At 56.4% G+C, this 10,252-nt stretch overlaps 1 protein-coding gene across 2 annotated transcripts; it reads left to right on the top strand.

Moving 5' to 3' along the window:
- Positions 1-31: 31 nt before the first annotated feature.
- Positions 32-3,943, top strand: ALYREF (Aly/REF export factor). Of its 2 annotated transcripts, none has more exons than XM_036093824.2 (6): positions 32-333; positions 784-915; positions 2,435-2,582; positions 3,191-3,254; positions 3,349-3,523; positions 3,617-3,943. In XM_036093824.2, the coding sequence occupies exons 1-6, from the start codon at positions 97-99 to the stop codon at positions 3,629-3,631; spliced, it is 771 nt and encodes a 256-aa protein (XP_035949717.1). In that variant the 5' UTR covers positions 32-96; the 3' UTR covers positions 3,632-3,943. The 2 variants fall into 2 exon arrangements, with proteins under 2 accessions (XP_035949717.1, XP_077922396.1); XM_078066270.1 differs by having other exon boundaries at positions 33-333; positions 3,358-3,523.
- Positions 3,944-10,252: the final 6,309 nt, after the last annotated feature.

Genomic DNA, 10,252 nt, shown 5'->3' with positions numbered 1-10,252 from the left:
CAAGGACTCGGCACCGGAAGACAGCGCGCGGCTCCGGAAGTGACGCGCCGGCGTGCTGACGCGCGGGCTCGAGCCGAGGCCGATTCCGCGCCCGCCATGGCCGACAAAATGGACATGTCTCTGGACGACATCATTAAGCTGAACCGGAGCCAGCGAGGCGGCCGCGGCGGAGGCCGGGGCCGCGGCAGGGCCGGCTCCCAGGGCGGCCGTGGCGGCGGAGCGCAGGCCGCCGCGCGAGTGAACCGAGGCGGCGGGCCCATTCGGAACCGGCCGGCCATCACCCGCGGCGCGGCGGGCGGCGGCGGCAGGAACCGGCCGGCGCCCTACAGCAGGGTGAGCGCGGAGGCGGCGGGCCGCGGCGGGCGGCGGGCCGGAGGGGCGGCGCGCGGCGGGTAGGACGGCGGGCCGCGCCGGGCCGGTGGGCGCGGGCGCCTGCCGGGCAGCCAGGTCGCGCGCGGGCCGGGCCCGGGAGGCGGAGACCCTCCCGGCCTTTGTCTCGGCTGGGCGCCGGGCCTCGTGGCGGCGGCGGCCGAGGGGACGTTGGGCGCGGCCGCGCGGGCGGCGGGAAGTTGGTTGGAGGGAACGGACGAGCTGCGGGACCGTGGGGTCCCGCTGGGTCGGCTGCGGCCTGACGCGGCGTGGGCGGGAACGGGAGAGCTACCGGTCTCTGCGTTTCCCTCCCGGCCCGGCGGGGAGAGGGTGGCCGGCCTGTGAGGGCGAGGGAGAGTCTCGAAGAGACACTCACGGGTCTGCGTCTGTTCTTGTGTTTGCTTTCTTCTCCAGCCGAAACAACTTCCTGACAAGTGGCAGCATGACCTTTTCGACAGCGGCTTTGGGGGTGGCGCAGGCGTGGAGACTGGGGGGAAACTGCTGGTGTCAAATCTGGATTTTGGAGTGTCCGACGCTGATATTCAGGTAAGGGACGGGAGTTTCCCGGTGAGCACTTTACCCTCGCCGAATTGGTCCTGTTCGGGATGTGGTCTTGAATCCCCTGCCACCTTAGGACAGTGAGCCCTCCCGGGCACCCAAGGGCCACCCCTGTCCCCTCTAAGGGGTGCAGGAACGGAAGCAGAGGTCACACTACAGTTGAAAGTCCGACAAGTAGGTCAGTGTGTTGGCAGACAGGCCCCCGGCTTAGCGTGAGGAGCTGCTGCTCTTCCTAAGACGTGTCCCGTAGATGAAAATCCTCTGCCGGAGCTTTCACTTCCTAGCGCGAAAGATTGGCCTGACGTGAGCGTGTCCTGTGTTATCGACTCACCTAGGATGTTCGGTTTTTGTTTACTTTGTACTTGTTTTAATGATTTGTTGGGAGGAAAAAGATCTTTTTCTGTGGAAATTTATAGGCAAAGCACAGAAGTAGGATGGTGCTGGGCATCTTTCCTGCTCCGTTGGCCTTGAGCCCCAAGCTCCGTGTCTTACGGAGCTTGTGCCTTGTTTTTCTCGTGGTCTTTTTAGTGGCATGATTCTCAAACTCAACTTTGGTTGAAGTTTCTTTTTTTGTTGTTTTGTTTGGGGTTTTTTTGTTTTCTGTTTTTTTGGGGGGGTTGTTTCTGTTTTTCGGGGTTTTTTTTGTTTTTGTTGTTTTGGTTTTTTGTTTGAATTCCAAAGGCATATAAACCTGTTTTCTGATTAAGTAAAGACATCTTGGGGATCAGTCCCAGAGATGGCTGGGTCAGGGTGCTGGGCCTTCCTGGGTTCAATTTCCCGGAGCCCAGCTGTTTGTTTGACTACCGTGGGAGGACAGAGCAAGGCCGGTGAGCACTCACGGTGTCTCAACACTTTTTTTAAGGTGGTTTCTGGCATCCACTGGAAACCGCTTTTGGTGAACTCCTCTTCCCGCTGTGTGCCTGCGGCCGGAGTAGCCCCACACCCCGGGTTCCCTCTCCAACTCCCAGCCTGCCTGAGGTCAGGGCGGTTTCCATGGCAGCGCTTGACTTCAGCCTTTGCGGCAGGCTTGAGTAGGAGGAGAGGGAAAGGTGAGCCAGAACCTGCCCTGGGGGAGGGGCTGGGTCAGGGCTCCCAAACCGCCGGGCCCTGGGAGCTGGTCCGCATGTCGGATAGCATCCCTTGCTCTGCGATCTTGGCCTTTGCTGTTTCTTGGTACAGTCCTTGGGTGTGTTGTCAATTTTCCGCTGTTGGAGAAGATAGCGACTTACTCTTGTTCCCTTCACTGGTGGGCTCTGTGGTCCTTTACCTGCATCCTGGGACAGATGTAAGGTCCCCGCACTGGCAGGAGCCCTCAGGCCCAGCTGCTCCAGGAAGTTGCTGTCCCATACGCCCCTCCCTTCCCCTGGTTTCCACTACCACTGCCCTGCCCCCATACGTGTCTGCCTCCCAGGGAAATGACCCCAGAGCAGCTCACACTGCCAGGGAACTGCCCTGGGCCACCAGAGGGGAAGCCCCTTCGCTAACAGCTGCTCTTCCCGGCCTCCAGGAGCTCTTCGCTGAATTTGGGACTCTGAAGAAGGCGGCTGTGCACTATGACCGCTCCGGGCGCAGTTTAGGAACAGCTGACGTGCACTTTGAACGGAAGGCAGACGCCCTGAAAGCTATGAAACAGTACAACGGCGTCCCCCTGGATGGTGCGTCTGAGGTTGGACCCAGGATGATGGCGGGGCTGCGGCTCGTTTGTGGAGTCTGGGGCTGGCAGCCATCCGTGCAGGAGTATGGCTTATCCTGTGGCTGAGAACACTTTGCATTCGCCCCTTTGTCTCTCTCTTCCATTCTGCCACCTCTCATGCTGCCCCACACATCTGGACCAACCTCTTGTGAACCCCCATCCAGCAAGCTACATCCCTCCCCTCCTTCAGCTCCTTCCGGAAGACTCACTTCTGTGAAGCCTTCTCAGAACCGCCATAGTACACCTCTGAGTGCGGGGCTGTAGTCGTAAAGACAAAGGTACCGGTTCTTCTTCCGTCAGGCCACCCACACCTTTCCACCCATGAGCACCCCGGACACCTGGCCAGACACCCACCTAGCCCGGACCGAGAAGGAGTGAGGAGGTTTTCGGTGGGGTTGTCACCGGCAGCATCTCGTTCTCCCACCGGTATCGCTCGGCCGCTCCCCTTGTTGGGAGCCTTGCAGATACACAGAGCCCCTCTCCGGTGCTTGCATGGAGACCGGGGTGCGGCACCCCATGGTGCGCGTCAGGGCCCTCTGACCGGGGCGCCTCTTGTTTTCTCTGCCGCAGGCCGCCCCATGAACATTCAGCTCGTCACGTCACAGATTGACACGCAGCGGAGACCCGCGCAGAGGTGAGCTCCGGGGCTGGGGGCGCTGCATGGGCCTGGGGCACTCGTCCTGCAGGCCCTTCCACGGCACGTGAGTGGGTTCCCTCTTCCCTGCTGGTGTAAACAGAGGCGGGATGACTAGAAGCCGTGGCTCCGGGGCTTTCGGCGGCGGCGGCACCCGGAGAGGCACTCGTGGAGGAAGCCGGGGCCGAGGCAGAGGCACCGGCCGGAGTTCAAAGCAGCAGCTTTCTGCAGAGGAGTTGGATGCGCAGCTGGACGCTTACAACGCGAGAGTAAGTTCCAGGCGAGGGGCGCCGCGGGGTGGACAGGGACTGACCGGAAGCGGGGGCCTCCTGTTGAGTGAGTGGTTTTTGTGTGCATTTCAGATGGACACCAGTTAAAGAGAGCGGCAGATCCTCAAGTGGAGCAGGACCCAGATGTCTCCTCCGAGCTCCCTGGTGGGAGGGGCCGTGGACTGGGGCTGTGCAGCCAATGATGGATTTGTTTCTTTTGTGTTTTAAAATAGGATTTAAAAACTCATGTAAAGGTTTTTTTTTTTTCTTTCCTTTTTTTTTTTTTTTTTTTTTTTAAATTCTGAAGCAGCCCTGTTTTGTACCGAGTTATTTTTGGGATAAATGTTACCGGTTGCCGTTGTGGGGAAGGTGGTGTTTTCACCTTTGCCATAATAAAACAGAGACGTGTGTGGAACTGGAGCCATGTGACTCGTCCCCTGTTGCAGTCCTTGCCTGGGCCTGACGGGAGCGTGGGGAGCAGTCCCGCCTGTCTCTGCTCCACCCGTCCTGCCCCCGTTACCTGCAGTGTGGAGCGAGGGGTGGCATGGGGCACCGCATGTTGTTGCCGGGTTTCGGACGGCCGGGTTGGGCTGTCCCTCTCCTGGTGCTCTGCTGCTCAGACACAGGGATTAGCAGCTCTGACTTTGTAACATAACCCCCTCCTGTTCTCCTCTGTCTCTCACATCAAAGCAGGCACCAGCCAGCAAGTGTGCCCTCAGTCGTGTCCCGGTGGAATGCTAGGGGCAGCTGTGGCAGTCCAGTGACGCGCACAGACCTGGAGGGGCTGGTAGACAGCTGCCCCATCTGGACTCGCTCTGGGACAGAAGAGAGCAGGCCAGAGATGTGCTCTGGGCACTCGCCCTGCCGTGCTGCTCAGAAGAGGCCAAGCTCCCCGCGGGAGGCCGGGCAGGGAGGCCCGCTGACGTCCTCAGGGTTTCCCTCCCCCTCCGGAGGTGCTGCCAGTTGTGCCCAAAAGCCAGTGAGACCTCAGGGCCCCGGATCTGTGGCCCCCGGGCCCGGTCTAGGGTGCAGCAGCGGGTGGCAGGTGGTGGCGGCCGTGGACAGAGAGACCTGGGAAGGCGGTGGGCTGTGGCGCACAGAGCCTCGTGGCGGGATGGCGGGGACGCACCCTGCGGCTCGGCGACGGTGCCTTTAACTGCCGGTCCTCTGCTGTCACTGCGGAGCTGGCGGCTGCCGCTTGAACGGCCTGCTTCACACTAGGCGCTGGACGGAAAGGTGACTGGCACAACCTGGCTCAGCCCTGGAGGAGCCCAGTGTCACGGGAAGGGATCGGAATGTGCCCGGCCTTGGCTGCTGTGGCCGCGAGGGAGGGACGGGCTCGAGGTCAGGTGATCGGGCACAGTGGGGCGGTGTCCCTGGGAGGTGGTGGTGTCCAGCTGAGCAGCCACGCACCGGGTGGGGAGACCGCCCTTGGAGAGGTGGGGGGCTGCCTGAAGAGAACACCTGCTGGAGGGGGACGGTGGGCCCAGGCCAGAGGCCACAGGCGTTCAGACTGACGGCCACCGGGATGGGGGCACGTGGGGTGGCGGCTCAGAGGCGCTGGAGCCGTGGCTGAGGGTGCCATGCGCGGGGAGAAAGGCCCAAGAGGAAAGCAGGGGTAGGGGCGACGCTCAGTGTGGGATCTAGGAGGCAGGCAGAGACCAGACGCGGATAGGCGTCCCACGAGTGCTCGGAGCTGGACGTCGCCAATTTAGCAGCTGTAGACACGTGGACACTAGCAAAGCAGCGGCAGGTGGTGTGGCCCAGGGAGGTTTGGAGGTGACAGGAGAAACTGGAGGGGGTGACATCACAGGAGCTGGGGAGACCACGGGCGGGGGGAAATGACCCTGAGGCTTCGTGAGTCCAGTGGGGTGGATGGAGCCACGCAGACTCCTTATGAGCCGGGAGCGGCCTCGATCGCTTTGAACCTTAACTCCTTATTTGTGAAACAAGAAACCTTTTATTTCAGGAGTTGGAGGACCCTGTAACTCTGTCTATGCTGGGATGCTCCTGAGAGGGAAAAGGGGGGCTGTTGTGTATGCAGAGACGGCATCCATGATCCAAGGCAAACTGGGCATCTGGCCACCGAAAGGACAGTGTCAGGTGTCCCTGCAAAGGCCAGCACTCTTTGTCCCCCAAAGTATCGTTAAATGAGTGAAAGATGAGATAATATTTGGTGGTTTTACATGTTTTTCTCCTGCACGTTTTCTGCTCAGACGCTGAATTGCAATTGTCCAGCGCCCCTCACAGCCACCCAGATGGACTGAGCTGCCTCCTTAGCCTGGACTTGGGACGCTGTCCGGCCCTCTTCCTGGCTGGCGGTACGCGTGGAAGCTCAGTGGTGGGTCCAGAAGTGGGTACGTGATCCACTTGGCCTGTCTGAGTTAGTCTTCACGTGATGAGCAGGAAGCCAGCCCCGGGGAGGAGCGGCAGGATGCCTGCAGGGATGGGAGGCCCTGGGCCTGACTTGTCCTCAGGTGGCTCAGGAGAGGAGCCAGTCAGCTGCCGAGCGCATTCTTGGCTGTTCCTTAGTTGAGCAAAGACACGTGTGGTCACGGAGCAATCTGGAATGAGAAGCAGCAGGCCTCTCTGCTTGAGGACTGTAGGAGACAGAGGAGCCGGGGGCCTGGATGCGATGAGCGATGGCTGCCCTTGTCCGACGCCCTCTGGGGCCCCCTAACCTACTGTGTGTCTGTGCACATCCCCGGAGTGAGCACGGTTTGGGTCTTGCCTTCAGGGAGCTGAGAGTCTAACGCGGGAGACAAAAGTGAGAAATTGTGATACAGTCTAGTAAGTGTGGGAACGTAGCCTCAGCATCTTTTTCGTCCCCGGCTACTAGCCGTCGAAGGTCGTACCTCTCGCACTGCGGGCCTTCGTGCAGATCTCATTCATCCTCCCAGGAACCTAGTGAAGGGATCTTTCTATTTTTTGAGTTTAAAGAAAACAATTTATTTACTCATCCAGCAAATGTGTGAGTGTCCACCACGTGCCAGGCGGCATCCCCTTGTGCTGGAAACAGAAATCCGTGCCCTCACAGATGTCCGCTCTGATGGGGGACAGACTGGCGGCGGGGAGGGGAATACAGGATGTCAGCAGTGCCCGGCCAGGTCCGTTGGCAGAGCGTGTGACTCTTGATCTTGGGGTCATGGATTTGAGCCCCACGTTGGGGATAGAGTCACTTAAAAAATAGGGACACCTGGGTGGCTCAGTCGGTTGGGCATCTGCCTTTGGCTCAGGTCATGATCTCAGGGTCCTTCCTGCTCAGTAGCAGGAGAGTCTGCTTCTCCTTCTGCCCCTCCCCCTGCTTGTGCGCGCTCTCCCTCTCTCTCTCAAATAAAATAAATAAAATCTTAAAAAAAAGAAAAAAGATAAGCTTAAAAAAACAACATACTCAATCAACACAGAGGGTGATGGCACCAATAGAACTGACTCCCCAGTGCTCTCCAGACCCTGATAGTGCAGGCGCTCTGTTTTACTTATTTTTTATTTTTATTACTATTTTTTTGTCACCTCGACCCCCAACGTGGGGCTCAAACTCGCAACCCTGAGGTCGAGAGTCACGTGCTCTACACTGAGCCAGCCGGATGCTCCTACAGGGCTTTTTTTAAAGGACAGCTTTAGTGAGACGTAATTGGCATACCATAAAGTTTGCCCATTTGGAAGGTAGAATTTTAATTTTACAGTGACTTTACAGTATTGACAGGTTCATAATCCAACACCACATTCAAATTCCAGAATGTTTTCATCACCCCAAAAAGAAACCCACTAGCAGTGACTCCCTACTCTCCTCCCCCAGTCCCTGGCGTGCACGAGCCTGTTTTCTGTCTGCGGATTTGCCGATCTGGACGTGGCACATAAATGGAATCGTACCACACGGAACCTTCTGTGTCAGGCTTCTCTCACTTGGCGTCACGTTTTCAAAGTTGACCCGTTTGCTAGCACGAATCGACACTTCAGTGTTTTTCTTGCCTGACCCTCCATGACAATGGACGGCTTTGTTATCCGCACTGTGCGGTGGACCCGCCTTTGGGCTGTTGCCACGGGGGGCTGCTGGGTCTTCCGTGAACATGTGTCTCTAGGACAGGAGTTGCTGGGTCGGAGGGCCGCTCCAGCACACGCTTGCCCGCCGGCCGGGCGCAGGGTTCCCAGCTCGCCCTGTCCACCCTATCTTAGCCAGACGTCAGGTGCGAAGAGGGATCTCCCTGTGGTTTCGCTTGCACTTTGTTTTCTTTATTATCCTTATCCTTTAAAAAAAAATCTGGATTGAATAATAGTGATCACGGATAAGATGCGCCTCCCTGGACTCCACCTGGGAGCACTGGAGGCCCGGGTGGAGCTGAGTGTCCTGCTAGCAGCGTGCACCACGCTCGGCAGAGTCACTAAAGGTTGGTTTCGTTGGGTGTGACGAAGCACATTTCGTCTCTCGGCAGTGCTTCGTGTCATGTAAGTTTTACGGAAATAGTCTCAGACATGTCAAGCTATTCCTGAAGGTGATACAGCTACCAATTTCTATTCAGTCTTAGCCTTATCATTTCTAGTAACGTCAGCCTGTTTCTCTGTTTAACTGTGAATGTCCTTAGGTGTTATTTTGTAGTGTTGATATTCGGATTTATAGGAAAGAAGTGAGAATAGGGGTGCCTGGGTGGCTCAGCCGTTGGGCGTCTGCCTTCGGCTCAGGTCATGATCCTGGGGTCCTGGGATCGAGCCCCGCATCGGGCTCCCTGCTTCACGGGAAGCCTGCTTCTCCCTCTCCCACTCCCCCTGCTTGTGTTCCCTCTCTCGCTGTGTCTCTGTCAAATAAATAAATAAAATCTTAAAAAAAAAAAGTGAGAATAGTATGGGGAGTTCCTGCGGGCTTCTCACCCAGACTCCCCAAATGCTGGCATTTTCCACTTTTTAAATCTGAACTGATGGAGAGTGAGTGCAGCATGAGGCCACTTTACCCCAAATCCTTCTGTATCTATTTCTTTAAAAACAAAGATATTCAAAAAATAAAAAATAGGGCAACCCTGTTGGGACCCCTCCCACTCTTGAGAGCTTCTTCTGTATCTTCACTTAATAAAATTCTATCACTTTACCCAAAAAAATTAATTAATTAAAAAATAAATAAAAACAAGGATATTCTTAGGGGGCCTGGGTGGCTCTGTCAGTGAAGCATCTGACTCTTGGTTTCGGCTCAGGTCATGATCTCAGGGTCGTGAGATCGAGCCCCGTGTCGGGCTCTGCGCTCAGCACGGAGTCCGCTTGAGATTCTCTCTCTCCCTCTGCCCCTCCCCCACGCCCTCTCTTAAAAAACAAAAACCACAAGGATATTCTTTTACATAATCAGACACTGTGACACAATGCCATATCTGAACTGCAGCCCTGCTTCAGTTTAGCCACTTGGCCTGTGTCCTACATGCTTCTCCTGTCCGCGTGGAAAGCAGTGCCCTGTCCGCTGACCTCAGGGCGTCCGTGGTTGTCTTCAGCCCTGCCTTCTCTTGCGTGACACTTTTGAAGGTTGATCCCATCAGGGGTTGTCTCACTTTTTTATGACTAGACCAGGGTTACGTATTCCTGGTAAGAATACCACAGATGGGCTGTTCCCAGCGCGTCCTATGGGGTACAGGACGGCAGTCTGTCTAGTTATCGGTGAGGTGGCCTTGCTCACTGGTCCAGGTAGGAGCTGCCTGGGTCTCTGCTGTAGAGTGACTGCTCTCCACTTCGTGACCCACAATTATCTTGACGGAGACAGTGAGACTAAGTGAATACCTGTTTCTCCAAGTTCTGCCCAGTATTCTTAGCATCCTGTTGGGCAAACATTGTCACCATGCTGTCTCATGGTGTCTTTATTTTTTTAAAGATTTATTTATTCACTTGAGAGAGCGAGAATGAGAGAGAGAGAGAGCACATGAGAAGGGGGAGGGTCAGAGGGAGAAGCAGGCTCCCTGCTGAGCAGGGAGCCCAATGCGGGACTCGATCCAGGGACTCCAGGATCATGACCTGAGCCAAAGGCACTCGCTTAACCAACTGAGCCACCCAGGCGCCCCTCATGGTGTCTTCACATTCCCCTCATTCCTTCAACTTTTTTTCTAAAAGATTTTATTCATTCATTTGAGAGAGAGCACGCACACGCACGAGCAGGGCGAGTGGGAGAGGGAGAAGCAGGCTCCCCGATGAGCAGGGAGCCCGATGAGGGGACCTGAGATCATGACCTGAGCCGCTTCACTGACTCAGCCCCCAGGCGCCCCCTTCAACTTTAATTGGAATTATTTCCTAAGCAAGAAGATTTCTAACCACTTATTTGGTTATTTATATCAGCATAGACTCAAAGATATTTATTTGATTCTATGAGTCATAACCTGGTAGCTGTTACTTTGTTGCTTAGTCTGTTTTAGCTTCAGCCATCAGGAACCTACTGTGCGGGCGCCTGGGTGGCTCAGACGTTAAGCGTCTACCTTCGGCTCAGGTCATGATCCCAGGGTCCTGGGATTGAGTCCCTCAGGCTCCCTGCTCATCGGGGAGCCTGCTTCTCCCTCTCCCTCTGCTGCTCCCCCCTCTCCCTCTGCTGCTCCCCCGGCTTGTGCTCTCTCTGTATCTCTTTGTCTCAAATGAATAAATAAAAATCTTTTTAAAAAAACGAGTGTTTACCTACCTTAGTTTCAGAACTGCTAACCGAGAACCCTGTAAGAAACGATTACTGACCAGGGTACGCACGGTATTGAGTTCTGTTACTTTTGTGTTGAGCTA

Source organism: Halichoerus grypus, chromosome 2 (assembly GCF_964656455.1).
Source record: "Halichoerus grypus chromosome 2, mHalGry1.hap1.1, whole genome shotgun sequence".
Taxonomy (NCBI): Eukaryota; Metazoa; Chordata; class Mammalia; order Carnivora; family Phocidae; genus Halichoerus; species Halichoerus grypus.
This window is presented reverse-complemented; position numbering and strand designations above follow the sequence as displayed.